At 42.2% G+C, this 14,123-nt stretch overlaps 5 protein-coding genes across 5 annotated transcripts; 3 read left to right on the plus strand and 2 right to left on the minus strand.

The window, feature by feature from the left end:
• Positions 1–2,745, plus strand: NEMIN01_2337 (uncharacterized protein; the record flags this gene model as incomplete). The annotated part of the gene is made up of 1 exon (XM_051478279.1): positions 1–2,745. A coding segment is annotated over one exon (2,745 nt), but the record flags the coding sequence as incomplete, so codon positions are not given.
• Positions 2,746–2,928: 183 nt separating this feature from the next.
• On the plus strand, positions 2,929–5,799 carry NEMIN01_2338 (uncharacterized protein; the record flags this gene model as incomplete). Its single annotated transcript, XM_051478280.1, has 1 exon — positions 2,929–5,799. The coding sequence occupies one exon, from the start codon at positions 2,929–2,931 to the stop codon at positions 5,797–5,799; it is 2,871 nt and encodes a 956-aa protein (XP_051334240.1).
• A 268-nt stretch (positions 5,800–6,067) lies between these two features.
• Positions 6,068–7,405, minus strand: NEMIN01_2339 (ribosome assembly protein 4; the record flags this gene model as incomplete). Its single annotated transcript, XM_051478281.1, has 1 exon — positions 6,068–7,405. One exon carries the CDS (start codon positions 7,403–7,405, stop codon positions 6,068–6,070), a length of 1,338 nt encoding a protein of 445 aa, XP_051334241.1.
• A 645-nt stretch (positions 7,406–8,050) lies between these two features.
• Positions 8,051–11,425, plus strand: NEMIN01_2340 (DNA-directed RNA polymerase I subunit RPA2; the record flags this gene model as incomplete). The annotated part of the gene is made up of 1 exon (XM_051478282.1): positions 8,051–11,425. One exon carries the CDS (start codon positions 8,051–8,053, stop codon positions 11,423–11,425), a length of 3,375 nt encoding a protein of 1,124 aa, XP_051334242.1.
• Positions 11,426–11,618: 193 nt separating this feature from the next.
• NEMIN01_2341 (uncharacterized protein) lies at positions 11,619–13,907 on the minus strand (the record flags this gene model as incomplete). Its single annotated transcript, XM_051478283.1, has 1 exon — positions 11,619–13,907. One exon carries the CDS (start codon positions 13,905–13,907, stop codon positions 11,619–11,621), a length of 2,289 nt encoding a protein of 762 aa, XP_051334243.1.
• Between the last annotated feature and the right edge of the window lie 216 nt (positions 13,908–14,123).

Below are 14,123 nucleotides of genomic sequence, written 5' to 3' on the forward strand. Positions count from 1 at the left end.
AATGAAATGAACAGCATGGTTCAAAAGCTAAGCCACGAAAAGCTGCTTGCAGTATCCGCAGAGTATCTGAACAAAGAGTACAGAATCGCAGCAGAGGACAAGCCTATTCAAAGCATACTCCTAAGAATCCAGCAGGAGATAGAAGAGATATGCACACTGGACAAGTTTGCAGCTGTAAAAATTCTGTTGTCCGAAAACATTATAGCAGAGCCAATAGAAGCAATGCTGCTAAATTCTATGGAGGAAATGAAAGAGCTTCTAAACGAAATGCTAAAAGAGTACACAAGTGAAGAAAAAGCTAAGAACACTGAAAGCACAGGATTCCTAGAAAGATACGCAAATTTGTACGATAACGCTGAGCATAAGAGCAAGGCTATAACGAACAGAGCAATATGCAACGGAATAAGACTGCTTAAGGAAGAGTACACTTTAGACACACTAGTGGACAGACTGGCCCGCTCTGAAGGGAAAGATCTGTCTAAGCTTCTTTTGGAAATGATAATAACCAGCTACAGAACAGAGTCAAAGCTGTTGAGAAAGTGCTGGGAGTACTCTGACCTAAAAGGCAGCAGCATAAATGTGAAAGAGCATATTATAAAAATGGAAGAAATACTAGAGGCAGAAAGTGATGAAAATGCCTTGGCAATTGCTTCTACCTATCTGTGCAGCGTGCTCAATACTCTCCCACTCTTGGCTCTAAAAGTTCTTGTAAGAGACAGAAGAATCTCAAAGTGTTTGTGGAGTATCATCATGCGCAACTACAGAAAGTATGAAGCATCAGTGCTGGCAGGGCTGACAAACAGCAGTGTGCTACTGCAGAACCTTCCCAATGGAAAGACATCGTATGAAACACAGGACGTATCAGGGCTGGAGGGAGAAGGCGTTATTTTCATGGTGCCGCACATATTGGACACAAAGTACCCTTTGCAATATTTGCAGATAATCGACAAAATGAAGCTGTTCAGTGCAGAAGAAAGTGCTAGCGGATACTCAGTGCCTACAAAATGGAAGTATGAGAAAGAGAACAAAACATTGAAATACGAAGGCGTTGACTCTGCAGTATCTACAAGCGCAGTGGAACAGACAGTGTGTATAACAGAAAATGAAAGCGGATATTTGACAAGCGCAGAGGTGTACAGAATAGTGCAGGAGACTATCATCTCTATGCTAAGCAAAGAAACAGTGAGAGAATACGCACTGCACGCATTGATAGGCGAGTTTATAGATAGAGATGCCGATATAGTCAAAAAAATAAGCATAAAGCACCCAAATATACACCCGAAGATAATAGAAGCCATTCAGACACACTGGATAAAGGCTGCTCCTGAATTGCTGGAGAGAAAAGTAGTGGAAGAAAAGATGAAGAGACAGGCACCAGAAGCGCCCACAAGAAAAGAAAGAAAAACACGAACAGTGGCTTTATCTGAGGGCAATGAACACGAGGAGAAAGAAGAGTGCAGAAGAACAGGAATAATGTCTGCACAGCTCTCAGTGTCCAGAACAAGCACAGACGAAGATGTAGACAAGATATACACTACAACCAGAAAGTACGATGAGAGACAGATGGAGGAAATATCTGAGCACTTCTTCCAGGAGCTTGAAAGGTACTGGAGAACAGACAGAGACAAAATATCATCGCATTTTGACAGGGTGGTTAGAGCCATTAAGATATTTTCAAAATCAAAAAATATCGATAAAATGGGGAAGATAATCAGCGGATACTTTGACTACTCGTTTGCAATAGAATCTGAGGCTGCAGATGTGTCAAAAGAGATAGTCAAAAGAGTCCTCGAAAAGAATGCACCCGAAAAAGCATTCAATATCCTCAATGCCATCTTCAAAGACAGAAGAGTGGTAGAAATATATGCAGATGTGCTGAAAGAGGCTTCCTCTGAAACCATCCACAGAATACTCTCCAAAGAAAAGCCAGGAAGCTTTCTGCACCAGGCAGGGATACAATCTGTGCACGCCAGAAAAAATGAACAGATTTACTCTCTGGCCATAACAGAAGCAATAAGCCAACTTACCAGCAGAGATGATGATGCGCTCAACAGCAGTTTGTACCTACTGAAAGAAGAGTATAAAACCAATGCACACAGCCCGTATGCTGCAGAGATAGTAAGCCATGCTGTTCGGCTCCTGAGAATGCGAACAAAGATGGACTCAGCAGGACGCTCTGCCCTGGAAATCCTTAAGCATGCACTGTTTCACAACGATTACCAGCTGGACATAAATAGCAGAGAAGATATAATAGCCAGTATAAAGTACGATGTGTACCAATACAAAGAAATACTTCTTTTGTACATCGACGAAGTTCCAGCTAATGAGTTTGTGGAGATAGTCGGGGATATAAACTCGCCCACTGCAAAATCAGCAAGAAATGCGCTCAGACAGGCGATTAAAGAGTACAAAACAGAAGACAGCAAGGCCGGGGTGTACATCTTCAACCGAATAATACAGCAGGCAAGCGACGGAAGCACATCGGATAAGATATTCATCATAGAGCTGGTAAAAGAGATAGTGGAGCAGTACGCACACGGGGCATGGATCACAATATTCCTGAAGGTGTCAGAAATGATAGCGAACGAAGAGAAAGAAGAAGTAATCACAAAACTGCTGGAGCTAATGCAGAAAGTAGTTGCTAAGTCGCAGAACAAGAAAGGTCTAAAGAGCATCTACAAAGAGTGGAAAGAGAACAAGAAGCTAGACAGCCTGGTAAGAAAGATGGCCAATGTTTTCAAATAGTAATAAATAGAGAATCTATACTTATTTCCCGCCTGTTCATTTGTACTGTATCTGCTCATTTGTACTTTTTCTGTTAAATTTAATTTAGTTTGGTTTTCGGTTTTTGTTTCTGTGTGTTTCTCCGATGAATGCCTCTCTTCTCTGGCCATAAATTAATTAAAAGGAAAAAAAATGAAAATAATTATGTTGTATACAGCAGAAGATACGATAACCCGAGCAACAACCAGACTCAGAAAGGTCTTGGACAACGGAAGCAAAGAAGCCAGAGAAATAGTGGAGAAGCTCAACAGCAAAATACTTGATAACATGGAAATCACCCTGCCTGCACTCATCGAAACCATCAGCCTCCTATTTAAATGCGAATCCCTGTACTCAAATGAAAAATATACCGTTCTGGACTTGTTCTACGACCTTATCAGCGATCTGCTAAGGAACAAGGAGAGCATCGATCTAATGGACATTCCCGTGTCTCTGGGGAAGATGAAGTTTCTGAAAAATGAAAAGAACGTGGAAAGAGCTGTTATTGTCTATCTAAAAGTAATCACGCTCTTGCTGAAAGTGGCAGATACCGTTGACCTCCGCATAACTATTTTCAAAGTGTTCTGCACTCTCTTTATGTCCAAGTCTTTCATATCGAGCACAAAGTGCGGGTATCTGATACCCCCGATGTTCAAAGAGTTTCTGATCGAGTACCCAGAATTCATCAACAACCTACTGGAGAACCAGGACAAGCTGATATTCTGTCCGCCTCTCCTGGAGATAGTTTTGGTTTCGTGCCAGAAAATGAACTCAACCCTTTCCAGGCTTATTGTCCTAGACTCAATAAAGAGAAACTGTAACAAAATGGTCATCATGCTGCAAGGGAAAGGGTTCTACGACCCTTTCTACTTCCAGCTGTACATGGAAAGAGAAACAAATCCTATGCAGGAGATATTCCCTATATTCTGCAAGAAGTCCTTCCTGGAGTACATGTTTCTTGATGTCTCCACGCGGCTTACATCCAAGAGCATTGGAGACATAGTTATAGAAAAAATATGCGAAGCTGGAACCATCCACTTCACGCGGCTCCTAAAAGAGCCTGACACACAGGCTGCATCTAATGCAGGCAGCTGTGCATACTGTCCTATTTCCTGCAATTTAGATAAGATAGAAGAAACGAGAAAAACAGTGCAGGCAGCGCTTGACCAGTTCAACATCTCAGGAGATGCAGGCCCTCTTATAGAGCTAATGGACAAACTGGGGTACAAAGACAGCTACATTGCAGCAGCAAGAATACTCAGAGTAAATACAGACACAAATTTGGTTTTGCTTGGTAAGTATCTGGGAAGAGAAGAACATGCTCGGTTTCTGGAGGCTTTTTGCTACTCCTTTGACTTTTCAGAATATGACATTCTGACAGCCCTGCGCGTGTTTCTGCTGAGTTTCAATCTGCCGGGAGAGGGGCAGAAGATAGAGAGAATTATCTGTGCTTTTTGCAAGAAGTACTCAGAAGATGGAAAACAAGATAGCGACACAGTGCTGTCTATCGCCATGTCCATCATTGTCCTTAACACAAGCATACACAATGTAAATGCGATTAAAAAAATAACGGTCGAAGAGTTCACGCAGATAATAATGAAAGAGTGCAAGGATGTAGACCTGGAGTACTTGGAGTCGCTTTATGCACAGGTAAAACAGAGAAAGCTCCAGGTGCCTGTGAGCAACAGCATATCACTGGAGGTAATAGAGTTCTTAGAGCAGATGGCAGAGGCTGACCAGAAGCTGCACTCGGTGCTGCCCGTGGGCCAGAGATACAGCTACTGCAGCAGCTGCACAAAAGCAGTATACAGCTACATTATACAGAAGTACAAGATGAGCAAAAGTGTGATGGCGCATGGAACATCGTCTGAGATAAAAACGTACATCAGATCGATTGTTAAAATTGGCATTTCAGAGACAATAGTCAAAGACGCGATAGAAATGATCAGCGACCCGTATCTCATTGTTAAGCTCGTGGATGACTACAAAGACCAAATATACTCGCTGTGGCCTGCCTTCATTGAGGCGCTGGAGAAGATATACCTGCAGAGAGATGACACAGGGACCACTCCGCGGTTTTTCAGAAATATATTTGCATTTGGAAAAGAGCCCAAAAAGGACAAAAAAGACTTGTTTCCAGACTCTGTTATATTCTCAATAATTGAAAAAACAAAAAACATTTCAGACAACGAGCTCCTAGAAATATCGAACATTCTGCAGACGAAGATGGAAAGCAGCAAAACAAAAGCACTGTACAAAACAGCATACATTCTTGTAAAGAACAATGCAAACAGAATAGCCGTTGTGGGGTCTCTGCTCGAGATGCTAATGAGCACGGGAGGAGCGTCTGGACAGGACATTCTGGCCATCTGCGAGACAGCGCCCTTCTCAGACATTCTGCACCTGCTGTCTGAGTTCCAGTACAAGCCGTCAAAGCACGTAACATCTTCTGTGATATCAGTTCTTCAGTACATTATTGTGGTTTTGACGAACAAGTCTCTTTCCTCGAGAGAGATGCATGCAATTAAAGAGTGGACGAATGTTCTCATAGGCTCTGAGTCGTTTAAGCTCAGAAACTCGGAAGTCGTGATCTCTATTTGGGAGACAATTGAAGAAATATCGCTGAGACTAGACAGCCTGGGATACGACAGTTTTGAAATATTCATTAAGATGAAAGACATTCTCACAAAGAAAAGCAGATCGGAAATACTGTCGAACACAAGCGCATACTACAAAAACATCAACAGAATGCTCCTGTGCCTAGACATTCTATCCTTTTCAAACTCGCCCGAGCTAACAGAGATTTTTTCAAAGATGATCTCAGGCCTTTTGGACAAAGACACAGCCGGGTGTCTGTCCATTCTGGAAAGCTGCGAGCACGTGCTTGAAACCATCCCGGAGATACAGGAGAAGGTAGAGGAGATAGTCTACGAGAAAACACAGGGCATAAAACAGCCAGACATAAAGTATCTTAAGAAGTTGATTATGAAGATGAACCTCAAAATGACACCAAAAAAGGAAATAGTTGATCTATGATAAATATTATCCACTATTCCCACATGCGGAAATAAACAACCAACAAATAAAAATCTTACAAGAATCTGTTATATCCTATCGCGCTCTCTTCCATGCTGTGCACAATGTATATTCTAGCAATTTCCACCCGCATAAAAACACAGCTAAAAGTGGACACAAATGCAAAATCACTGAATAGCAAAGCAATAAATAACTGATAGTTGTAGCACTAGGAATTAAAACAGTAATGGCAGTAAGTTGTAATTGATATTTAATTATAACAAGGTCTCTATGTGAAGAAGTAAACCAGCCTGTCTTTTCCTCCAGCAACAATCATACTCCCGTGTATGTCCACTGCGAATACCTGGTCCTTGCACACAAAGTCAGACAAAAGCGTTTTCTTCTCCACTGAGTACACTTTCACTGTTTTATCCGCTGAACACGACACCAATAGGTTGCCACTTTCTGAAAAAACTGTCTGATATGCCAGAGATGTGTGGCCCTGGAACGTGTGCGATAAGTATCCATTAACCGATGTCCACAGCTTAACCGATCTGTCAAAAGATGAGGTGGCAATGTACGCCCCACTAGATGAGATGCTCACACTCGTAAGCACATCCCTGTGCCCCACGAGCTTTCTAGCAGGCAAGAACTCCCACTTTCCATCATCGCTCCAAACAGGCCGCCACATGATTGCCGTTCTGTCGTCACTGATGCTAACAAAATAGCTCTTTCCCGATTCTGATAAATTCGTTTTTGATTTTTCCGTTTCTGACATTCTCCGAATAAACAGGCCTGAGTCCTTTCCCATGTGCACAGCCATCCCTGTGACCCACTGCGCGTGTCCTCGCAGCACCTGCACCACTGCCCCTGTTTCATCTGTTACCTTAACTCTCGTATCTCTTCCAGCTGATAGCAGATAATCTCCAAAGTACTGCACGGCAATCACGGGCTTCTCATGGAAGATGCTCTTAATGTGGCCCTTCTCTCCCCAAATCCCTGCGCTTCCATCTCGCGAGGCTGTTGAGAATATCTCGCTGTCGCTTCTCCAGGATATTGCAGTGACTCCGCCCTTGTGTATTTTTTTTGAATAAATAACCGACATGTCAGAAATGGAAATAAGAGAAACTCCTCCGTCCATGGATCCTGCTGCAAGCCATTTGCCGTCAGGCGAGTATTGTATGCACTGGATCCAGTGCAAAAATAGCTTCAGAGACTTAATCGGCGTCTTAGTGGAAGCACACCAGAACCTGACAGTCCCATCTCCCGAGGCACTGCACACGTATTTACCACAGGGGCTGTTCTTTACGCTTAGAATGGCTGCTGTGTGGCCCGAGCATGAAGATGCAAGGTACCCTGGCGCACGGGTTTTCTTTGGCGGATCGTCTGGATAGCAGTATATCTTCAATATTTCCTCGGCAGATGTCTTCTCTTTTTTCTGGGCATCCTGCAGTGTGCTTATAATCTCAGAGCCATGGACAAACATTCTCATTCTTTCCTTATCGGGCATATTTGGCGGCAGTAACTGCTTGAGTGACTCCAGTGTAATGCTTACAGGAAGCTGGATGACGGTTCCCAATGGAACATCGTCGTTGGAAATAAACTGTGCAATGACTTGTGAGTTCATACTAAAAAATTCTGCAAATAATTTCACACCATAAAACAGCTGCAAAAATATTTTAACGGCTATTCGCATTCTGAGCAGTGCGCATGCAAAAAGACACCAAAACATCTTAGTGCCCTGTCCAGTTGCATTAGATAATTCCGTACATTTTACTTATCTTTTTTTCTTTAATGGCTTGGGACGGGTTATTTATTTACGTGTACTTCTATAAAAAGTGTAGACTATTTTACAAACAGTCTTTGAAACAGAAAAGCGAATGCAAACACTAAACATACTAAGATTTGCATGCAGTATTCTTCATTATTTTATGTTCATAGCTTTTATTGGAGTAGTAAATACATTAGATGTCATCTATTGAGCACATCTTAGCGATGTATAAAGAGTAAAGATAGCAGAAACTAAGCAGATTCGCACAGGCCAAAAACAGTGTATATGCTGGCTAATAAGCACTAAACTGTTTGTTATTCTTGCACTCCATGCAGAGTTTTTTCTGAGGTGTTTTATGCTTCACTAGCTGCCCAGTTGGGAGGGATAAAAAACAATAAACTGCACAGCTGCTAGCACAGCAGATATTTTAATAAAATTTATCGTGGATTCTACGGTGGCTGAATAACAAAATAATTCTCTTTGCAATTTTTTTATAATACAATGGACCCAGAAGCAAAGCATCTAGCATACCCGCACATTAGCTCGTATAACAGATTTATTAGCTCTTCGCTTCCTAAGCTAGCACGGAGCTTTAAGCCCGTAACTGTCATCGATAAACACAATAATTCCATTACGGTGTCAATAGAGTCAATTAGGCCAGAAAAACCCGTTGCAGTGGAGGGCAAGGGCAAACAGATAATAAAGCGCAGATTGCTGCCAGCTGAGTGCAGGCTGACATCGCAGACGTACTCCTCAGAGCTGCTGCTTGACTTGCAGATAGTAACTAACGAAGTGCCCAGCACAGAGACTATTTCTCTAGGACACATTCCTGTTCTCCTGCGCAGTGAGCTCTGCCATCTCAGCACAATGTCTGAGAGTGAGCTCATAAGCGCAAAAGAAGAGCCAACTGATCTTGGCGGATATTTCATATATAAAGGCACAGAAAAGATATGCAGATTGATCCAGATACAGAAAAAGTACTGTCCTTTTGGGGTGTACAGGCCCAACATGAGCAAAAAGGGAAAGGCTATGTCAGAGCACGCTGTGTCGTACAAATCAAGCTTTCCCAACGGACAGGCATCGATCATAACTCTGCACTACTGCACAGACCACTCGATCAAGCTGAGAGTCAAAAAGCTGAAAAAAGAATATTTCATTCCTCTCCATCTGGTGCTAAGGGGGCTCTCTGGAAAAACAGACAAGGAAATAAAAGAGTCATTCCGCGCCATCTTAAGAGACGACAGAAGCACAATGGAGTACGTTGATTTGCTGCTCCAGAGCTTCTCATTCCACAAGGAGTACACGCAAAAAGAGTCACTTTCCTATTTGGGAAGTAAGTTCAAGGTGTACTACCAAATGAGCCCAGTCGATCTAATATATGCAGAAAAACTTGTGCGAAAAAGAAAAGAAAAAACCACAGAAAATGAAACCCCTGCAGAGGAGCTATCTGCTGCTCTATCACAGTACTTGGAAAAGTTCTCAGACGCAGAGTATGGAATGAAGTTCATCCAGGACACAGTGGCAGTGCACACACAGTCGCTTTCTGAGAAGTACGATCTGCTCATTCTTTGCATCGTAAAGCTGTTCAAACAAGTCGACGGGAAAATACCTGCTGATAACGGTGACTCAGTCTCCTCCCACGAGCTGATTACAGTTGGCGATACCTTAAATGAACTACTAGCAGAGAAACTCTATTGGGTGCAGAGAGCACTGCAAAGCCACTTAGTTGCTGCAGTGCACTACAACTCTACGCCAGTTTCCGATAGTGCTGAAATCAGCAAAATACTAAAAAAAGTATTTACCCCGCTGGATGTATCGATAAAAAAGTTGCTAGCCATGGGAATGCTAGCATTCAGCAACATAAATACGTACGCAATGATGCAGCAGGCAGGATTTACCATCACTGCAGAAAGATTGAACTATCTCCGATTTTTCAGCCACTTGAGAAGTGTGCACAGAGGAGCATTCTTTGAGAGCATGCGAACAAGCACAGTGCGTAAGCTCCTTCCAGAGTCCTGGGGCTTCTTGTGCCCTGTGCACACCCCTGATGGCTCGCCCTGTGGTCTGCTAACGCACTTAGCACATGCCTGCGTGATATCGCACCAATTCTGCTCTTTGTCCGTATCTGATCTGATAAGTTACGGAATGAGCCATCTGCTCGGAGGCCTTAACGGGATATCTGTGATGCAAAACGGAAGAGTGGTGGGCACAGTGTCAGAAAAGACAGTGGATGGGTTTATTGCTGCTCTGCGCCGCAGGAAGACAGAGGGCGGAAAGTTCGAGCACGCTGAGATAGTTTATGCAAATGAAACTGTGCAGATCATCAGCACGCCAAACAGATTTGTCAGGCCCCTCATCAACATAGCAGAAAATAAAGTAGAGTACATCGGATCAACAGAGCAGATGTACATTCAGATAGAATCCCTTGATAAAGACGCAGATCCTGCGAGATACAGCAACAGCCCGATAAAACCCACGCACAGAGAAATATCGCCAACTAACATTCTGAGTGTCGTTGCAGGAAGCACTCCCCTGGGAAACTTCAATCCGAGTCCCAGAAACATGTACCAGTGCCAAATGGCCAAGCAATCCATGGGCACACCTCCCCACACACAGAAGTACAGGACAGACCAGAAGGTGTACTCCCTGGACTATGTGCAGAGGCCAATACTGCACACGGATTTATATGCTAGGTACGGACTGGGTGAATACCCTAACGGAAAAAACATCACAATTGCGATTTTATCATACACGGGATACGACATAGAAGATGCTGTCATCCTGAACAAGGCAAGTGTAAACAGAGGATTCCTGAGAGGCTCTGTCCTAAAAACAGAAGTGATTGATTTCTCAAACGCACCTGAAATGGAGCTGGGAACGCTAAAAGAAGAGGAAGGGCTGCCGGAGATAGCTCAGCTGATTGAAGACAACGAGCCAATATACACCACAGTAAATACAGAGCTGCTGGAAGAGAAGGTGCACCGCAACAAAGCAATGGAAGCCGTAAGGATTAAACAAATATCGATATACACCACAGAAAAAGGAAAAAGATCGGCAAATATTACGATGCGCATTCCCAGAATACCTACAATCGGGGACAAGTTCAGCAGTAGACACGGACAGAAGGGAGTGTGCTCAATTCTCTACGAAGATGAAGACATGCCGTTCACAGAGTCAGGAAGCACGCCTGATCTAATCATCAACCCGCACGCCTTCCCAAGTCGCATGTCAATAGGAATGTTCATAGAGAACATAGCATCTAAGGCAGGATCCATCCTCGGAACAGATATAGACGGGAGCATATTTAAATATGGAGAAGTGGATAAAAAGAGAAATGAAAAAAATTCTGACGGCTCTGATAATATTTCTGCAAGCGACTACTTTGGAAATATGCTGGAAAAAGTGGGATTTAAGAAAGGAGGAGGGGAAGTGATGTACTCCGGCGTAACTGGCAAGCCTCTGAATGTAGACGTGTTCTTTGGAATCGTGTACTACCAGAGACTGCGCCACATGGTAAGCGATAAGTACCAGGTGCGCACAACAGGGCCTATTGACAGCATAACGAAACAGCCAATAGGAGGAAGAAGCAAGTCGGGAGGTATTCGTATGGGAGAAATGGAAAGAGATGTTCTGATCTCGCACGGAGCAAGCTCTGTGATAAATGACAGAATGGTCGCATGCAGCGACAGAACCATCCTAAATGTCTGCAGAAAATGCAACGGATTGGCGTTCTTTGAAAAGTGGATGTGCAACGGCTGCAACACAAACAGATTCCTTGTTCGAGTGGAGTTCCCCTACGTATTTAAGTATCTAGTGGCTGAGCTGGCATCTGTGAACATTCAGTGCAGAGTAAAACTAGAAAGAGTAGAGACATAATAAATATCTAGAATAAAATTATTTAAATCTTACACTTTGTAAAATTCAGAGTGTTTCTGAAAGATTTATACTTAAAATTTTAGTAGATTTTGTCTTGGATTTATTTTAGTTTGCACTGTAAATCGATAGGATGCTTGATTGTACTTGAATGTAGAAAAAAGTGATAGTTCATAATGTACCTGAAAAGATTTATTCATATTGCATTTGAAATGTATTCATCTACTTTGTTAGATGACACTAGGTTAAAGTATAGCAAAGTGATAGTTATAGAGATGGTAGTTGTTACTATAATGTATAGAAGTGTTAAGAACCATGCGGCCAGCTCATCTCCATACCTCTCATTCTCGTACGTGCCGAAGACTGAAAAGATGTTTTTAGCGCAATGCCATAGCATGGGAACAAACCCTATGTTTTCAATACTTCTTTCTTCTTCATGAGTAAAAATGGAGAGCTGCGGATTTTCAGTGTAACTGGCCACGATGTACTGGTACATTGCTATAAATATGATCGATCTGCTGTTGACCATAAACACCTTCCACTCCTCTCCTGGGACGAGGAATAAAACGAAGTTAAGTACCGTTAATATCATGGATAGCATAAGGAAAAAGTTCCTAAGCACATTTTTTCTTGTCAGGTCTGCGGGCTTTTGTGACAAAGTAAACTTTGTATCGAGTGTGGTGAACAGACCGTAGATTGCTGTTGATGCTAGGATAGAGTATAGAACCTTACACGCTATGTCGTACGGCAAATAAAAAGACCCCATGTAAAGAGTGGCAAAGTATGCAACACACATAATCATCATTACCGCTGCAATAACATTGCCCAAGACGTAATCAGTGTAAAAGACTTTTGACCTGCTTTTAGCCAACAGTTTGCGCAGTGAAACCGCAGTGATCATGAATAAGAATATAATCTGGAAGAAAAAGTTCTCGGATACAAACAGAAGCAGAGTGCTAAAGGCCATGGACAGATAGAATAAAACTGATTTCCAGCTTTTATCATTGATTAAAGTTTTACCATCGAGAATATCTTCCTCTGATTCCTGTACTATCGGCTCTTCTTCTACTATCGGTTCTTCTTCTACCACTGGCTGCACTACTACTACCGGCTCTTCTGGTTTGGGATCAATATTTTCTACAGTGATTGTCTGTACCTTCTCAGGCCTAATTATTTCAATCGGAAACTCCCGGCCTTTTGTGGTGAATATTTTTGTTCCTTTAAGAAAACGTTTTGTCAGCTCTACTTCTTCGAACTCTGATAAGTCTGAGTCTGGGGCAATATACACATTGGGAGTGCTCAAAATCGAATTTGCAAGATCCAGTCTCATATGCTGTTCTATCGGCGTATTTTCATCTACTTTCTCTACTTTTATGACCACTACGTTCTTGGGCTTGAAATTCCGTGTATTTTCTTTTAGATAGGAAATGATTGGGCTCTTTTCTACTACAGTGATTTTGCAGTTGTTTATAATCTCGTATCTGATCAGAGGATGGAGATACTCCAGAACCTTGAGATTGAGAATATATTTTTTTTCTATTTGCTCAGTTTTTTGTTCGTCTCCATACGAATCCTCTTGGTGTTTTATGTATATTGTGGAGAATTTAAACAGACTTTTGTCATCGTTATATATCTTGCGCAATATAAAATTTCTTAAAAAGTGCTCATCTTGTGCTGTATTGTATTCTGTATGATCATCAGAGCATATTTTGTGTATTTCTGATATGTAGCTATCATCAGAATTATCAATCAGTGTATCTACACACTTCCCTAAGTTGTACAGAAACCTTCTTGTGTATGCGTCGTTAGTGGCATTTTTATCTATGATGTCTATGTTCATAACCGAGTGAATGTACAGCATGTTGAATAGAACCTGCGGGGTCATAAGGTTAGTATGCTTATATACGTAAAAATCATCATAAAAGTGCTTAAACATTTTTACATAGGTCTCTAGAGGAAGGTGTAAGCCCATTTTGCTCATTTGCAGCGCTTCTGTGATCTGAGCAAAGAGATGGATTGAGCCCTTCTCGTGGTTTGAGTCTTGACTTCCTATTTTTCTGTAGAGAGACGTGCTTGTTTTATCAGCGACAGTTACATGCGGCAGCACTTGCAGAATATACAACACCACGTCAGCTGCCATTTCTCTATTTTCTGTTGCGTTTATTTCTGGATTTTTTCCGTACGCAAGGAATGCCATTATTTTAAATATGTTGTTTGTCGGATTGCAGTCTATCATCCAGTATAAATGGCTTTTTTTGCTGAGGTTCACTTCATCCAGCCCAGGATCTTCTCCGTAAAGAGAAACAAACTTTTCCACATTATCGTTCATTCTAACTCCATTCACTAGCCCTTCTTCTGCTGGCGCTGGCTGCTGTCCCTCCTGCTGCTCAGGCGCTGGCTGCACGTCTGCTGCACACTCCATGACTGCCAGGAAGACAGCTAGAGCGCAGACAAAGTACACTGCTGTTCTTCTGAATTTTACCATGAAAATATTTTCATACTTTCTATTTAAAGATTGATTTTAGATCATTTTATTTTGCACCTGCAAATATTTTACTAGCTTATATAAAAAATAAAAAAATGTGTGGTGTGCAATGCTTTATTTGCAACGAAAGCAAGGTTCCACTGCCATACACTGCCTGTTTAAGCTCACAGTTTAGCGATTTATCCTAGATGATTGGTGCTCCTTCTTTCTGCACAG

This window comes from Nematocida minor (assembly GCF_024244105.1).
Source record: "Nematocida minor strain JUm1510 chromosome Unknown 7783, whole genome shotgun sequence".
Lineage (NCBI taxonomy): Eukaryota > Fungi > Microsporidia > Nematocida > Nematocida minor.